This window comes from Pholcus phalangioides, unplaced genomic scaffold, assembly GCF_987345545.1.
Source record: "Pholcus phalangioides strain wild (caught in Gottingen) unplaced genomic scaffold, Ppha-v1.0 ptg000024l_1, whole genome shotgun sequence".
Classification (NCBI taxonomy): domain Eukaryota; kingdom Metazoa; phylum Arthropoda; class Arachnida; order Araneae; family Pholcidae; genus Pholcus; species Pholcus phalangioides.
The window spans coordinates 13,597,528-13,616,276 of NW_028301616.1; the positions used below are offsets into that span (position 1 = coordinate 13,597,528).

Sequence of the window (18,749 nt, forward strand, 5' to 3'; positions counted from 1 at the left end):
TGCTGACAAGGAGCGGGGGGGGGGTGGGGGTCAAAAATGGCTAAAAATTTGCTGACGTAATACTTGAACGGCCTCAAACCATTCTCGACAATTTGTGAACGTAGTCAGTTGCCTTAACAGTCCGAGTACGTATATAACGTTGTGCATGAATTTTTAGTGCTGCCATATCTTCTTTACAAACTATGAGTGAAGTGTAATGGTTGAATATTTGTACCGTTGTAGGTCTGTTGCGAGACTTTTTGCCTTGGATTCAGGAATCTCATTCACGGCTCGTGGTTAAGAAACAGAAAACCAACTTCAGCTGACCACCACTGTGTTGCCGGTGGGTCCTCGCAATGCGAGTCCGTCCGTCACTATGACCACATGACCGCACAGCGGCCTTGTTTTTTTATTCCGTAAATTTACTATAAATCGGTTCGTGAAAAAATTCCTGGATTGGTTTTTTCACGAGCGAGCCCACAAAATATACCGATCAACAAAAAATGGTTCCCCTTTTCAGAATTGATAATTTTCCAATTGAATTCTTCGTGAAAAGTACAGATGCACTATACAGTGATATAACATTTGAAAGTTCAATAATTAGTGTACAACACTACGTAGAGGGATAAAAATTGGCGCAACTGCTGAAAACAACATTGGGTGTTTGGTTATTGAAACCTTAAAAATGATTATGAAAATGGCCATCATTATAATGCATGTGTTAGAAACGATTAAGTGAATTAAAAATCTGTCCAGTGGCATGTGTGTTAGCCATTTTTTTTAAGGTTTCAATAAAACCCCATATTGTTTCCCTCATATAATATCAATTATCAATTTTTATCCTTCTACGTCCATTATTAGGTGAATTATAGAACTTTCAAATCTTCAGTGTTTTTTGGGGTCACCTTGTATATTCAAGGAACTGTGATTTGAGGGAATGACTGTGATTTCTAGGGAATGTTCCTCTAAATAGCACTCGTGCTCGTCAGTACACAGTCAAATGCTTCACGTACACAGAATTTTTACAGCATAGTGGGGATTCATATACAGGCTTCGATATATTATCATACCTTTATTGCCACAGTTTGCTATATTTTTATGCATTTATTGCCACCAAATTGTAACAAGTTCAATCATTGTCAGCATTTTAACGTGTGTTTTGGCACATGCATTGCCTAATCCTGCGTCCATTTGTGTTTGACAGGTCCACACTGGTAATTCCCGCTGCATCTGGCATTTTACCGAATCTTGGATGACTTCATGAGCACCTACCAATGTACTTTTCTAGTAAGGCAGAATTTTTATATAAAAGATGGAGTGCTGAAATGCCAGTGTCTTTTGTAGTAAAAACGCGTTGCAGAGAGATTCGTCTCTCTCTAGCATTATTGTTTTTCTTCCTTTGTTGTGTTTTTTTTTTTTTTTTTTTGGAATATCGATGTAACAATTTCCAAACCATGTTCAAACTAGGTTTATACGATTGTTCAAGAAAAGAATGTGGTTAACTGTGGACATTAGTGAAAAAGTAGTGCATAAAGTCACGTTGGATTTCTCACGTTGAAGGCAAAAAAACTAATCTAAGAAAACAACTGAGTTCCCTATTCCAGTGGTTCTCAAATTTTTTGAAGTGCGACTCCCTCCCACACGACGAGAAATTCATCAGCGACACTTCCTTCCGTTACCACATGTCCCGGTTTCACCGGACATTCCAAAATTACATTGCTAGTAAATGTGCTGTCCCGGGCCGTTTGTTTCGGTTTTTCAGACGATATTCACTCTCATATAGAAATGTCCTCTCCACTTGCCAATACAAGATTCATTGAGAGGCTGGTTTATTTGTTTAGATGAAGATTACAAGGAAGAAAATTCATCACTGCCCCCGCGGGGACTCGAACCCCGGTCTCTCGCTTGCCGGACGAGCGCTCTATCATCTAAGCTATGGACAAACATTCTATCGGCTTCCATAGCTTAGACGGTAGAGCACTCGTCCGGCAAGCGAGAGACCGGAGTTCCAGTCCCCGTGGGGGGCAGTGGTGAATTTTCTTCCTTTTAATCTTCATCTCCACAAATAACCAGTCTCTCAATGAATCTTGGATATTCACTCTTTTATAAAGATATTCATTAGTTTTTGTTTTTTTTTAATTTATATGTTTATTTATATTATATGTTGATATTTATTTTGTTTCTTCATGTATTTTGATGTTTTTTTTATGTCAGATGGAAGTGCAGCGAGGTGTCTGCTCCTTGATTTTGGTATACAGATTGATAAAGAAAGATCCACCCGATTTCAAAATGGTTCTACACTTGAAATCGGCCATTAATAATAACATTGTTCATAAAACGTAGGCATTTTCCCTCCTGATATTTACGTAATTGCTTACCATTCTGTGTTTTCAATTTAGAAAAATGCATTCAATTTTGAAATCGGGGGTGATCCCCTCTGAGTCACACTAAATGAGTATTAACTTGATATATTGATCAAGTAGAATTTGATAAAATTACATTTTGTATGATGCATGGTGAGTAGCTCAGCTGAGTAAAGACATTTGTTTTTAGCATTGACGTATGTATTTTTAAATTAAAAATAAATCTCTTATTTGGATGGTTTTATTTTGGAAAATCTCTCGCAACCCCCCTCCCCCCAGTTAACTGGCGTGACCCTCACTTTGGGAACCACTGCCTCTTTGTTAATATTTAATGCCTATTTTAACATTGATCAGCTGGAATACATCGAGAATGTCGTTCAACCTATGGATCAAGGTGTACCATTCAAAATATGAATATTTTTATCGTTATTAAGTATGGAACGTATCGGAAAAGTATGAAATGTAATACGTTAATGGAAGTACAGTATCTGCATATTTTCTTGATAGCATTAAGAATGATAAGCAAAATTTGGGAAATAGCTTTGAGCATAGTCAAGCAATTCCGCAGTGTTGCTGATTCCAGAACAGTGGAGTAATGTGTGGCAGTTGAGATAGATTATTGAAATTTGGGAAACTGTTTCGTAGCTGATGATAAAATTTTAATAGCTAATAACCATCATCCTATGTAAATGTTGATTATTAAGTTGTGCGTGTGCAATTTGCAGTCATTTTACAGATCAGTTGTAGATCAGTTGAATAATTCAAATTTTAGATACAGTTGAATCCCGTTATAACGAACGTCAAGAGACCGGAGGAATCACTTCTTTAAAACGAAATTTCGTTATAAAGGAATTCCAGGTTACCTAGCATTGTTCAATACGTAAACTTATTTGGGGGATTAGAAAAGTGTTCGTTAAAACGAGATTTTCGCTATAATGGTATTCGTTAAAACGGGATTCGACTGTAATTCGAACTTTTTCCAGTGTGACTTTGGACTTTGAATTGACCAAGTTCGACTGTATTAGCCAGCGGTCGTGGCTCTACCTCGCAGTTTTGGAATGCGATAGAGCAGCTTGGAATGCGACAGAGCAGCTGAAAAGAGTGACCATAGCGATTTAAAGGATTAAAACTCTACATTAGTTTGAATCAGTGTCTTTTGGAATTTTCAAAGAATGCAGTCGAACCCCGTTATAACGAACTCAAAGAGACCAGAGCAATCACTTCATAATAACTAGATTTCATTGTAAGGGAATTCCAGATTTTTACATTGTTCCTATGTGCACTTATCTGGGGGGATTTAAAAAAACTTCTTTTCGCTATAAAGGTATTGCTACATTGAACACCTACTTCTTTCACCTTGGAGTTATTTCAGTTAGTTCCTCCGTGCTGTGCAGATATAATTACACGCGTGTACGCGCGTATCATTTCGATATACGAGAACGCTCCGAATATAGATTCCCTTCGAACATAGAGAGAATCAACGAAGTTAGGGCTTCAGCACAATGCAGTGCTCTACTAACTCCAGCTCATAATTGCAGCGATCCGTATTAATTCATCGCAACGGCTCATTCAGTCCTCCGTTCGGCAATAAAGACACACACACACACCTTCATCTAAAACATTTAATAATAACTTACTCATTCGGGCAATCGCGCCCCACTTTTTTTTTTATTCGATCGAGCAAATGTGAGCCACGGGGTTAGTGGGCAAGAGAATCGGTTTTGGATGGGTCACCGAACTTCATCAATTCCTTGACCCGTGCGTGTGTGCTCACGGGGGTCCATCCGATCATGTAATTGAACGAGTATTTGTACGTGTGTGTGTGTGTTTCTTTTCCATTGGGGGGACTCGCTTCGTTGGCCATCTTGGTCTTGTTTTGGTCCGTTGACGGGCATCTTTCTTGCAAACGTTATAAGAGACTTCTTTCTTACTACTTTTATGCAATAATCTTCTTTTACTGCTAGTTTCTTCCAAGCGAAACGGGAAAACTCCCCGAAGAAACAAAAGAAAAGACGATGATGTCGACATGCTTCGAGTGAAAAACGCGTGTTATGTGCGTACGCACCATGAGAAACGTCGCTGCAGCAATCAATAGCGCGCCATCTCGTTCATTTCTCAGGGAACTGGTGTAAGTGATGGTGGAACGAGTTCCGACAAGCGAAAACGATTGCGAAACAACCTTCTTCACCTTCAGTGGATACACGATTCCTCTTGAAGTAAGTACTGCTGAAATTACTCTCGATAGCAAATTTGCCAAATGCAAATTCAACGGCTTTTTTTTCTTGAGATATTGTGCTACACGAGAATCGATCTTATTGTTAGAGAATATACAGCTGGAGTGGAGCGCTGTTATATCAAGGATGTCCAAAGAGCAGAATTCATTAACCTTCTTTGCTTCTTTGCCCATGGTCCCCTTTGGACCATATTATCTCCTCTTACACTCCTCTTTCTTATCAAGGACCTCAACCAGGAGCGAGACCTTTTCTACTAAGTAGAGATTGTTGTTTCAAGTAAATTAAGGAATAGAGGGATGGAGAAGTTTTTTTTTTTACGACTGACCATAGGCGGAGATATGGGGGGGGGGGCCCCCAGTGTCAAGGTGGAGTCGACTGATCTAATGTGTATGTCCATATATGAATTGACATCATCATCATCATCGTGCCCTCCCCCCCCCCAGACTTTCAAGTCCATCTCCGCCCATGCGGCTGACTGATGCGAAGATGAATTTAGGGGAAAGAGTGAATTTTCAACTTCTCTTGCGGGGAATAAAGAGAACCCACGTCCTCTCACTTGCCGGGTGAGTGCCCTAGACCACCCTTTACTAAATTCATCTTCGCATCAGCCAGCTGTGAACACCCCTCCGATAGCGAACACTGGCATCATCATGCTCGGATTGTATCGGGTGTTTCCACCAGAGCTGATTTTCTAAACGTTTCTTGCTCGTGGTTCCCTTTGGACCATAATTTCTCCTCATGCCCCTTCACACACCTTCATCCAAGAACGAGACCCCTTTCTTCTAATTAGATTGTTTTTTTCCAGTAAATTAAGGAATTGGGTGATGGAGAAGTTGATGGATGAGGAAGATAGATGCAGTTATTGTGTCAAAGGTGCCCGCTACTACTACTACTGAACCACACATGCACCTCGTCCATATTTCTCTGCGGAACTTCTAACGAATTGGTCATAGGCGGAGAGTGACTTAGAAGTCTGGAAGTCTCAAGGTCGTTATTGCGGGGGGGGGGCACGATGATGATGATGTCAATTCGTATATACATATATACATTAGATCAGTCGACTCCACCTTTGACGCTGAGGGGGGGCAGCCCCCCCCCCACGCCCCGCCCCGTATCTCCGGCCATGGAATTGGTACATGTTGGAATGTGTGTATGTGTAACGAACCTGGCGTGAAATTGGTTTCTGTGTAATGCTTGTTGTGTGTAGTGCTTCCATCTGCCATCAATTTTTCTAACTATAAGTGTAGTGCACTGGAACAGAATTTAACATTTTTTGCCCATGGCTTTCTTTGGGTCCCATTTTCTCTCCTCAGGCTCCTTCCCGTTTTATCCAAGGCCTCACCCACCCTCATCCAAGCGCGAGAACGTTTCTACTTAATGGATTAGTTTTGGAGTAGATTAGTAGTGAACAAAAGTTTTATAAATGAGGTCGATCTACGGACCCCTGGGCTACAATTCAGTAAAATTCCTTCTTGTGAAAGTTCTATGCAATGCAGACTCAACAAAGTCATGTTCAGTGGATGGAGGGAGGGCATTGAACTTGAAATGCTAGCTTCCCCAAATCCTCACAGTATCAAATCATATCATGTAACCCCTATAGACATGACGTTCTTTGTCCTTGCACGATTGAGCCCATGGGTCAAATGGTCCTGGTTCTATGGGCGATTTTGTTGGATACCGAACGTAGTCACACCTTTTCTCCCTACATTTTAATACAAATACAACGATACAACAGGCAAAATGCACAACGAGGTGGCTGAGAAAAAGGTACCCATAACAAATATGGATGTCATATATTCCAAAAATACAGCAGACCCAATTAAAAACACGATCACAAAAACTATAAACAATATATACACATGATACAATGCCCATAAAGAATACTTATGGTTGTCTTATTCTAAGCATGGATAGCTTCTCGATTTACCCCAACATGTTATCGTATATTTCATTCAAAAGCTTTATTTCTTCGCATCTAAATTTTTTTACAGCTCTCTGTGGTTCCCCCCCGATCCCCTTAACAATCTGTAATGACTTTCGCTTCCACCTAATTTCCCCCCATGCCCCGTTCTAGAGTATCCCAGGACCGCAAGATGGCCATATGGCCCCACTGCTCTAGCGTATAGTTCAGTGGTTGAGAACCACTCCCCTCTTTTCAGGCTCTAATATAAGTGCAACATTCGATTGTTTATAAAGAAGGGGGGGGGGGGTCTAATACCTTTTCGCGTGATAAAAAAACTATGTTCTCGTAGAAATGTCCCGTAAAAATGTTATTAAGTCATTGATTTATTTCAAATTTTTTCACGTATTCTCAATTGTACATGTTATCCTCTATTCCTCTATGCTAGCATAAAATTACATACATCTCTAATACTTGATTTTCTGCAAAATTTCAAAATAATGCATTAAAAGCAGCTTTGCGCGAATCGTAAAATAGCGTAACATCAATGTAATTGAATAGAAATTGATTCAAAATATGAAGGAAACTGTTTAGTTCATGAAATGAAGCAAACGTCAGATTTAGTTCACTCAATATTATTTAAAATAAAATTTTAAATTTAATTACTAATGAATCAATTTTTTATGGCATGCTCTTTTATCATGGGTGTAAGCTGCTCATAATGGTTTTTTTTTAAATTTGCAAAAAATCAAGTATTAGAGATATGTAAAATTTTATACCGACGTATAGTAGCATAAACAATCAAAAATTTGTGCAAAAAAAGACGGTGGCGTCTGGAAACATAGTGGGTGCTCGAGCAAGTGGAGCCAAGAAGCATAGTGAGTGCTCGAACAGGTAGAGCCAAGAACATAGTGGGTGCTCGAGGAGCCAAGAACATAGTGAGTGCTCGAGCAGGTGGAGTCTGGAAACATAGTGGGTGCTCGAGCAGGTAGAGCCAAGAAGCAAAGTGAGTGCTCGAACAGGTGGAGCCAAGAAGCATAATGGGTGCTGGAACAGGTGGAGCCAATAAGCATAGTGGGTGCTCGAGCACCATACCAACACCATAATTTGTAGCATAGCGGCCGAGCACCTAAGAATTCAATTCATAAATCAAGAACATCAGCAGAGCATCCACGTGTCCGAAAAACATCGGACGACCCAGAGTTGTCCCGGAAATCCAGCTATTTGGAATGGACTTTAAGCTGTAGATTCCAGTCCAATCAGATCTTATTTGCATAACAAAATAACCGTAAAGCCGGGGAGAAAAACACCTTATTTAAATACTGCAAGCTGATTTGTGTGACTTAAAAGCCGTTTATTGTATGCTTTATCACACGCGGTGATTAATGAAGAGAAGCTGCTAGAAATTAGAACAACATAAGAACGCTACAAACGACCGTCCTTAAGAAAGAGGACAAACATCGGCTTTAAATGATAATTCCCAGAGAAAGTTTGGCGGATGTTCCCAAAGGTATACAGTGTGAGAAGCTCTTCATTATAATCCTCTGTGGAACCAACCTACTTCTTGGGATTTGTTCCCAAAGACTTCACCGCTAAGAAATTCCCAAGACGCGTCCTAAATATTTGAATTAGGACTTAAAACACGCCAGTTCATCTTGCGGAATGCGATTTTTCCAGACATCTTTGAATTTTCCGTGAGATGGGAAAAAGGATCCAACACCATCAGACTACAAAGGCAACGAATTTCAATCTTTCTCATAGCTCGTGTGTGGTGATTGGGGTAGTACATGGACGGTCGGACCTAACTCGGAAAGATTGGTGTAGCCTTTGTAGTGTAGAGCTCTAGGGCGCTCGCCGGACAGGTGACAGGACGAGGGTTCGCAAGAGCACAGTTGAATTTTCTTTCTCTCCTAAATTCATCTTTGCATCAGCGGAGAGTGACGACGTCTTTGGATACCTGTAATTTTCGTTGTTCCGATTTTTTGACCTAGAGAGCGAGTTGCCAGGTCAGTGACTGAACAAAAGATTGACCTAGAGAGCATGTGAGCATGGGAGGGACCTAGTGGGAGCGAGGGACGGAAATAGTGACCTAGAGGGTGTGAAGGCATGTGAGTGTACAAACAAGTGAGCAACCACAAGAGGGAACCTAGATAGTGCACAAACAAGTGAGCAACCACGAGAGGGGACCTAGATAGAGTACAAACAAGTGAGCAACCAAAGCAGTGATCTAGCGAGTGTACACGCATTTGAGTGACCTATGACCTAGAGAATGTGAGAGCATGAGAGTGACCCGGAGAGCAAGGAACCACGTCAGTGAGCAACTAAAACAGCTACTTAGAGACAGTGACATATTCACGTGGAGGGTGGCGGCTAAACAGGCTTTAGCCCGGGGAGGCTAATTTGAGCAATGAGTGGTCAAGAAAAGTGGATAGAATGGGTAAAGGGCAGCAAACTCTTTGTGTTGCTCGCAGACAGCAAAACCATAAATTTGCCTCCGCTCACTTTTTCTGTATAATAGTGCTAATGTATAATAGTGCTTTATTGCAATTATCACAATTATTTGCTCGATGGTAAAATTTTTTTGCATTTATCTCAAATTTTTCTCTTCCAGGACGAACTCAAAGACGATGTCGAAACCGAGGATTTACTACGAGGTTTAGCTAATAATTACCTTGACTGAGGTTAGTGGGTGTGTGTGTGACTGTGTATGCGTTGATGGTGACTCTCACTGAGTGCTTTCGCACGGACTTGAAAATGACCTTCAACAGGACAAGGTACCATCGGTCGCAAAACTTCGCCGTTTTGTGTGTGCTCCTCGCCTACGTTACTGTTTCTGCAGCGGCAAGGATTTACAAGAACACCGTGAGTTTCCCGACGAGCGACAGCCATGGAAGATCCTACTCAAGATCCGAGGATCATCAACGTCCGACGTCCCAGACGCTCGTTTTCGCGCACGATCCCGAAAACGAAGCCGTCTTCAACAACACGCTGCTGATCAGCAAGACCAAATTCGCTAGACCAGAGCAGTCCAGGTCTGGTGGTGGCGGTGGTGTCACTTACTACCAGGGTAAGAGCCCCTCGATCCCCGGGCTCTTCATCAGCAATCATCAGCCTCAGACTGCAGAGATACCGAAGAGAGCTGCATCTCACAAAGGTGCTCAACAGGTTCCATCATTGAGTTGGACGATCGGGGACATTTTACATGGTGAGTATACTCTCGAAACTTCTTTTTTGAGTGTATAAAGGGTGTCCCGGAACTCATGTATAAAGGGTGTCCCTCAACTCAACTGTTGAAACGAGAGGGGGGAATTATTTCTACGTTAATTCTATATTTTCAATTGTGGAATTTTTTTTTCCAACCCATGATTCTGAAATTTTATCAATTTTAGGATTATTCCTTCCGTTAATTCTCAATTTTCATTAATTCTGGAAATACTCCTTTCATCAATTTTGTAAATATTTCTTTCATCAATTTTGCAAATATTTCTGTCATCGATTTTGGAACATTTCTTTCATCGATTTTGGAACATTTCTTTCATCGATTCTTAATTTTCGTTGGTGGTTTTACATATACTGGAGTTATTTCTACGTTGGTTCTATATTTTCAATTGCGGAATTTCTTCAACCATTAATTCTGAACTTTCATCAATTTTGGAATTATTCCTTCTTTTAATTCTAAATTTTCATCAATTCTGAAAATATTTCTGTCGTCGATTCTAGAGCCATTTCTTCCATGGATTCTCGAATCGTTTCTTTCACCGATTCTGGAACCATTTATGATATCGATTCTGGAACCATTTCTTTTATCGATTCTGGAACCATTTCTTTTATCGATTCTGGAACCATTTCTTCCATCGATTCTGGAACCATTTCTTCCATCGATTCTGGAACCATTTATGATACCGATTCTGGAACCATTTATGATACCGATTCTGGAACCATTTCTTTTGTCGATTCTGGAACCATTTCTTTTATCGATTCTGGAACCATTTCTTCCATCGATTCTGGAACCATTTCTTCCATCGATTCTGGAACCATTTCTTTCATCGATTCTGGAACCATTTCTTCCATCGATTCTGGAACCATTTCTTTCATCGATTCTGGAACCATTTCTTCCATCGATTCTGGAACCATTTCTTTCATCGATTCTGAATTTTCATTTCAGCTGAAATTATTTTCAATTCATCAATTCTAAAATTTTTATTAGGTTCGTTAATTATTTCTCTCAAGTTTAAAATTACCTTCAGTGCCGAATTTTGATCAATTTTTACGTTAATTTACACTTTAATTGTGCATTCAAGTTTTTTTTGTATGGATATTTCTCAGCATTCCTGCATATTCCGAAATAATGGATTCCTATCTCCTCACAAAAAATATATAAAATCGAGGCAAATGGGATTCTAAACATTTTTGGTGCTCGGAAATTATTGAGACAACCCCATGCCTCGTTGTCATTTTCATAGCGGGTCCGCGTCGTGTAACCGTAAGGGCGGTTCTGAATGAACCGTCCTCTCGCTAATCACTTTTCTTATGGCATGTTAACATGCAATTTTAGTCACTGGGGCAAAAAAAAAAGGGGGAGAGGAAAAAAATCCGAAAGTAACCCTACATTGATCGGTCGTTTTAACAATTCCGGTGACCCGGGAACATTTATTGAGGGTCCCTTTACACTTAAATTTTATCCTGTCCGGAAAATTCACCGATAACAGTTCCACATGAGTAAATGCACAAGTGAATGAATGATCGAGTGAGTGAGTGAACGAATGAGCTCACTCATTGTGTTACTCATTCGCTCACTCACTCCCTGTCTCGCTCACTTGCTCACTAGGTCACTCACTCTGTCTCTCATTAGGTCACTCACTTGCTCACCAGGTCACTCACTCTGTCACTCATTAGGTCACTCACTCACAATGTCGCTCACTATGTCACTAGATCACTCTCTCAGTAGGTCGCTCAATCACTCAATAACTCGAACTTCTCATTTACTCCCTAAGTCACTCACTTACTTCCTAGATCACTCACTTACTTCCTAGATCACTCACTTACTTCCTAGATCACTCACTTACTCACTAGGTCGTTCACTTTGTTATTCACTCACTAGGTCAGCATTATGTTACTCACTGACTTGGTTGCTCATTCTATCATCAACTCACTAGGTTGCTCATTCTATCATCAACTCACTAGGTTGCTCACTCTGTTGTAAACTCAATAGCCTGGTTGCTCACTCTGTTGTAAACTCAATAGCCTGGTTGCTCACTCTGTTGTAAACTCAATAGCCTGGTTGCTCACTCTGTCATTCGCTCACTCATCAACCAGGTCGCTCACTCTGTTGCTCCCTAAGTCGCTCATTTTATCACTAATTCGCTAAGTCGCTCATTTTATCACTAATTCACTAAGTCGCTCATTTTATCACTAATTCACTAAGTCGCTCATTTTATCACAAATTCACTAAGTCGCTCATCTCTAGGTCACTATCCCTATGTCACTCACTAACTAACTACTGCATCATTTACTGACTCACTCACTCGGTCTCCTCGCTAACTCACTGGTTCACCGACTTGTGTCGAACTGTTGTCGGTGAAACTATTGTTCAGTACATCAAATTTTATACATTTTTAGAAGAAAGTCAGCTATGAAAAAATGAATTATTACACCAAAGCTGTAAGCATGGGTCCCCCGGAAAGTGAAAGAAAATGGCTGGCCGACCGAACGACAACAGAAGTCACGAATGGGAATCGAACCAGTAATATTTGAATTGCCAGCCCCCAATTCTCTACCATCTTCCTTTCTTTCAAACCGAGCACAACTCAGATCTACTGCCATTTATGGGCAACTTACTACCCCGCGAGTTGTGTAAGTGTGTGTGCACCTAACAGTCTGAGTGCGTATCTAGTGTTGTGTTAATCTAGTGTCAATGTAATCAATGAATATTGCAAATTATTGCATGAAACAAATCCAGAATCAGAATTAATGATGAGAAAAATTAGACAATTGAGAATTAATGGAAGAAACAAATCCGGAATCACAGAAAACTTCAAATTAATGAAAGAAATACAGTAATTCTCCGAAATTTGTGAAATAGTGAAATTCGTTAATTCTGGAATCACTTCTCAATTTTGAAACCATGGGCTCGTTGGGCCACCCGTTAAGACGCGACTGCTTACGCGTCAGAGCCGCAATTAGAGGGTGTGCGGCCGGTGCTGTCGCACCAGGCCACGGGATTTACGGGAGGCCCCGCGTTTACGGTAATGGAAGTAAAAGGTATACACATATATCACATGCATTTTTTTCGTAGTAGACAATTCTGGGACTTTTTCCCTCATTAATTCTGAACGTTTTCATCTCTTTCTCTCAATTCTAAGATTTTTTTTTCTCTTGTTTATTCTGAATTTTCATCAATTCTGGGATTTTTTCTCTGATCGGTTCTGGAATGTTTTCTTTCATTAATTCTGAATTATAATCAAGCGCTTTTTTGGGATTTTCTCTCATTAATTCTGAATTTTCATCAATTCTGGAATTTTTTCTTTCATTAATGCTGAATTTTCTCATTGATGATATATATATACAATATATATTTTTCCGTACGATAATGCAGGAATCTTAGGATACCCGATGCCGATTCCCTTTCCCCCCCCCCTGCCCCCCACACAAAATACATAAAATCGGGGCTAAGGAGCCCCGAAACCCGAAATTATCTTCACAACGGGCCACGCGTCTGATAAGGGCAGCCCTGCTACGCGTAGCCTTGAAGGCTTTTTCTCACAACAATGTTTCAATTTAATGACCAAAGCTTCTCTAGACCATGCGTTTGAAACTTATTCGGTGGCAATCAAGATTACTTGTACATCGATGCGGTATGGAAGTGTTGAGCAGCACTCTATGGATTTCCAAATATCGGGAGTTGGATTTTCAATTTAGCTGTATATTGATGAATTCTACGAATAACACAATTACTAAATACTTTGTTTTCTGCCTTCAGGTGGAATCATGACGAAGAAGACTCAACCTTCCAAAGCGCCGATCAGGGACTGGCTCACGGAACCATACGGCTCGGGCACCCATTCCAAAAAGACGACCCCCGTACCTTCTCCTGACGACTCAAACTCCGGATATTCTCAGTACTTCGAATTAGCTGCATCGTCGCCTCAGACGTCCATCAACAACCATCGTCAATTCGACAACAAAGGCACGAAACGCAAGCCATCGTCTCAGACGCCTTCATCCGCTATAACCTGGCAAATATCGGGTGCCGCCAAGCCTTCGACGGCAGTCAAAGTGAAAGGCGAGAATCTCGACCGGCCGAACACCGACGCCCTCGACGTCCGCGGCGAACGGATGAGGCACCCGGAAAAGGTGACTTCGATCCCATTGACGGTCCTCGACGCTCCGGATAGCGTCAAGACTAAACTGTACAAAAACCTGATCGTGGCGCAAAAACGGATGCTTACCGTCAGCAAACCCGAATCCAATCCGGACATCGCCGTAGCAGCCAGCAATCCTCAACACGTGACGGCCGCCGACACGACTAAAGGATCATCATCATCATCATCATCATCATCCTCGGGTCATCAACAGGGCAATTTCCCCTCGTCCCCAGTGATGGATCCTTGGTCGAACATACCAATACCGTCGATGCCGTCATGGGCTTCATCGTCAAAACCCCAGAAAGGGACGACGTCGCTATCATCGTCGCCTTCGAGGCCGTCAATGTTCCCAGGTGTGTTCTCAATTATGCCTTTTCTAAACAATTTGGTCGCTCCTTTCCTGAAAAAGCCTCTCTCGCCCGAAGCGTTAAATACGGGTATGCAAGGTATCAAGGCAATGCAAAGGTTCCTTCGAAACTCCCTGATCGGAGCCATAGTTTGTTTTCTTCCAAGCGCCCTAATTGCCATATCCCTTAGCGCCACGCAAAGAGGTAAGTGGCCGACGGCACACCAACAACAACCACAACGACGAAAATATGTGTAGTATGTAGATAGTTATAGATGTTTGCAATGTTTTTAAAGAAAAATCCTTTTATGGTAATGTCAATCAACGACGTATTCGCGGGTAGTAGATCATCCTTTCACATAAGCCTTGACCACGAGATCATGGCGTGGAATGTGTCACCTAAAAAGCACCAGAACGAGATAATTCATACTAGGAATCTGCAGGAATTTAGCTGTTTCCTCCAGCTACTGGTATACAGCAGGACGATGATTGGGGTATGGTCCTAATGGGATTATATAGAGGCCTTTTGCTAACCCTTTTCCAATTTCAAAAATGGTAAAAACTACAGTGTATACATCCAGACAAAGTAATTTCTCCCATGGTCCCCCCCAAAAGAGATATATGTATAAGAAAATGGGGTGTCAATGGACATTGTGTATTAGGCTGTATAATAACACGCTGGTCGTCCACTAATACTACTTAACCGCGATACCGCACCTCCCTCGGATACATTCCTCTGCTGAATTTCTATATCGGTCATCCACTGGAAGCGACAACAGCCGACATTAAGTCAGACGACTGGGGGGGGGGGGGAGAGAATCTGATGGCGTAAACTGAAAGCGATCCCCACCTGCTACCCAATTATTGACGAGCATGTTCACTAATAATCTTGAGGAAATATTGGAAAACTAAAATGTTTCATGGGAAATGAATCCAGAGCACCGCTATTTATTGAGTTAATACTTAATGAGACATCTGACACAAACTCGAAGACGTTCGTATGGTGAATAAATAGAAATAGTAATATTCAATCGATAAGCACTTACGATCACAACCCATAAACGACAATTATCCGATTTTCAGCTTCCATGTTCACGCGGAAAAGAAGAGAGAGAGACACGAAAGTGAAAAAAAAAACTGCTCAAATTTCAGGGGGGGAGGGCATACTGCGCCTGCGCAGATAAATACCACGCGTACTAACCCAATTGGGCAGGATTCGTCTCTCGTCTGCTGCTGCTGCCATCGGAAGTCATTCGCTCAAGATCGTTTCTAATGGACAACGTTCTCCTACTTGCTGTACAATGGGATCAGTTTTGCGAACACAGACTCTTTATCGCTCTTTATGCACGCGACTCTTTTATCGCTTCAAGTCGCTCCAATTGGGTTGTCAGTCCAAGTTGCCCCTGCCAACGGCACATCAACCTGGATCCATGCTTGCTGAATTATCGTGAAGCAGGTTTAAGGTATTCACTCTCGAAAATTCTAGAAATGACTATGATTTCGCAAGTGGTGAAATATAAGTAAATATAGTAGTATAATATAAGTAATATGTAAGAAAATTACCATTTATCATGCACTCTCGAATTACCAGGATAAAATCAGTAAGGTAAAGTCTTAAAGTCGAAACACTCGTTCTCATGTTTGGATGCTTATACCTGCACACGCGAAAAATCTACCGGATGGCTCCTACACTCAAAATTATGAGTCGAGGGATAAAATCATTCTGAATTGGACTATTCTTACTGATTCGGGAATTTTCATTGATGAGTTGCTACACGTTTTAGGGCCAAAACACTACAGTGCGTAGGGTGTTTCGACTTTTAGTCGTCGTTATGATCATCAGCCATTTTGGAGGCAATATTATATTCTAATATTGAATATGATATTGCTTATTGGTTATATAGTTGTTAAAATGCAAAAATTAACTTTTTATATGGACACCCTGTCCTCAAAAACTCAATAAAAAAAAAAGCTGTCCTGTTTCTTCCGAGGCCAACAAAAAAGATTCCCCGTTTCTAAGTGCGATATTCGCTGAGGTGCTCCAATTCAAAAATCGGAGTAAAGTCGGGGAAGAACAGCATAAGCTAACGAACAATGGTTCTTTTTTCCTCGTTTATCCTCTCCGCTCCAGAAGTACACGTATGCGTATCTTCATTTTTGACGAATTGTAATGCTTTTAAATAGAGTTTTAAGGATTCTTTTTTTTCAAGACTTGAGGTATGTGTAACAGTAAATTACTCAAATATGGTCCTAGTAAATATATTGATCCAAATTAATTTTAGTTCAAAAACATTTTTTTTTTCTTTCTAAAGAGTATTTGCACTTACAACAAACGCAAATCATACGAAAGTTTTCAACCGCTGGCTAATGCGAAGATGAATTTAGGAAAGAAAGCAAATACAATTGTATGCCCTTGCGAGGAATCGAACCCCCGTCCTTGCCGAGTGAGCACCCCAGACTACTAGACTAGTACAAGGGGAACGAATATCTCAATCTTTCCTTAGAGCTCGTGTGCGCTGAACGGGACCATTCATGGACGGTCGGACTCAACTCGGGCCAAAGCTCATAATTGCTGAAACTGGCACCAGATGGCGGCTTATCCCAGGATGTGTCACTCTTCGCTATCCATACAAAGGTTTTGAACAGCTGGCTGATGCGAAAATGAATTAAGGGTAGAGGGAAAAGTGGAAAGAGAATAGAGAGTCTAGAGTGGTCTAGGGAGCTCGCCCAGCAAGTGAAAAGACGCGGGTTCGATTCCCCGCAGGGTCAGTAGTTTGCTCTGATACCCAGTCAATCAAATGCTTCGACAAGGTCACCCCCAGTACTGGTTGGGACAGTACCAAGCTATGGTGCCACAGGGTTAATTACCCCCCCCCCAAATCCAAAAATGTGAATATATTACATAGCTTACTTTCTGCTCTTTTTATGCTCTACTACTTTTACCATACACGCACCTTTTAAACATTCCTCGAGAATTTATAACGAATTGGCACGTGCCGGAACGTGTGTTCTGAGTGTAAGTGAGTGTGACTGTGACGTGTTTATGACCGTCATAGTCATTCGTGCTTCGCATTCTAGTACTGCTGCCATCTGTCTCCTATATTTTAAGTGAAAATAGAGGTACCTGATTTTTCGTGTTCTGTACGTATTGTGTTGGAGTGCTGTCCGCTTCCTGCGGAGAGACTGTTTCGAATCGTAAGTTCTACCATGGTGCATACACGTTTAAAAAAGTAAATGTGATTCACGACGAGATAAATCGTTACACTGTATCTTTGAAATCTTCTGAATTACAATCTATAGATTTTAGTCAGAGCCGCCCTTAGGGGTGTGCGACGACAGGTACGGTCGCACAGGGCTTCGCGCTTTCTAAGACCCTACACTCACGGTAAATAATTTGAGGTTTCCATCAACTCTCAAATTATATCTTGCAATAATTCTGTATTTCTATCAATTGCGGAACTAATTAATTTCATTAATTCTAAGTTTTCATGGATTCTGGATTTTTTTTCGAGTTTGAAATTTAAAAAAGAAATAGTTCTGCCCAATAAATATTTAAAATAATTCTATCACGTTATAGATCTTTGATTGCGCAAGGAAAAACGGGGAGAAACAGACGTCCCGATAGCCTTTAAAAAGAACTTCGGGACAGTGAATTTAATAGCGAAAAACCGGGGTCACATCTAACCATTCCAGCCCCGAAAGAAGAAAATTTCTATCATTTTTTTCCCAGAAAAGCTTCCAAATAGACTCATTCGTTCCGATGCGATTTCGGTTTCGTTTTTATCTATTCAAGCGTTATCTATATTGAATGATAGTAGGTGTTTTATGTCATCAGGAGGTTTTTGTCTTCTTTCCGCCTGTGCGTAGGAAAACATTAATTTTAGAAAAAAATTTAAAAATTATTTATATTATTTTATTTTGACATAATCATAATTAATTAATTTTTCATAACAGTAAAAGAAATTAAGTATATAATCCGATAAATAGTGTGTGGTGCAATTGCAATACTGTAATCTGTAAGTTGCTAGGGAGTCCTAGGGCTGGACGGTGATGAGAGAAGTTAAATTTGGTCGTATTGAATGTTTCTGTGGGATGTTTTAGTAATTCCAATGAAAAGAACATTTCTTCCATTTTCAGCTGAGTTCCGTAAGATGCCTGAGATCCAAGACAGAATCTTCGGTTTCTGTGAGAAGTGCCTAGAAAATTTCAGCACAGAAAGGATAGGATAACAACTAGGAGTCGACGATTCCGCTTTTCACCATGTAGTATTTATTTATTTTGATTAATTTCTTCATCGAATGAATCATTTGCATGAAATAAATTATGAAATGAAAAATGTTTTTATTCTCAGTTATTCATCATTACATGTCCAAATGTACCAGCATTTGCTGCTCATAATTTTTCCGAAGGACAATAATAATAAAGGCAGTAAACAATTCGATACAGATCCTAGTATAAGGGAACCAAAAAATATCTGGTCATTTTTTGATCTTCAGGAACAAAAGAAAGTGTACAGCAAATGTCAGTAAAGTAATCCATGCACTTTTTGACAAGGTGCTTCTA

General features: G+C 40.7%; 1 protein-coding gene across 2 annotated transcripts; it reads left to right on the top strand.

Moving 5' to 3' along the window:
• The first annotated feature begins 4,041 nt into the window (after positions 1-4,041).
• On the top strand, positions 4,042-18,522 carry LOC149068772 (uncharacterized). Of its 2 annotated transcripts, none has more exons than XM_089250644.1 (4): positions 4,042-4,558; positions 9,088-9,681; positions 13,456-14,391; positions 18,324-18,522. In XM_089250644.1, exons 2-4 carry the CDS (start codon positions 9,192-9,194, stop codon positions 18,413-18,415), a joined length of 1,518 nt encoding a protein of 505 aa, XP_089106770.1. In that variant the 5' UTR covers positions 4,042-4,558; positions 9,088-9,191; the 3' UTR covers positions 18,416-18,522. The 2 variants fall into 2 exon arrangements, with proteins under 2 accessions (XP_089106770.1, XP_089106771.1); XM_089250645.1 differs by having other exon boundaries at positions 4,062-4,558; positions 13,456-14,193.
• The last annotated feature ends 227 nt before the right edge of the window (positions 18,523-18,749 follow it).

Coding starts and splice junctions, on each gene's coding strand:
- LOC149068772 (XM_089250644.1), top strand. CDS start 9,192: ATGGTGACTCTCACTGAGTGCTTTCGCACGGACTTGAAAATGACCTTC. Junction 9,682..13,455: donor GATCGGGGACATTTTACATG/GTGAGTATACTC, acceptor TTCTGCCTTCAG/GTGGAATCATGACGAAGAAG. Junction 14,392..18,323: donor CCTTAGCGCCACGCAAAGAG/GTAAGTGGCCGA, acceptor TTCCATTTTCAG/CTGAGTTCCGTAAGATGCCT.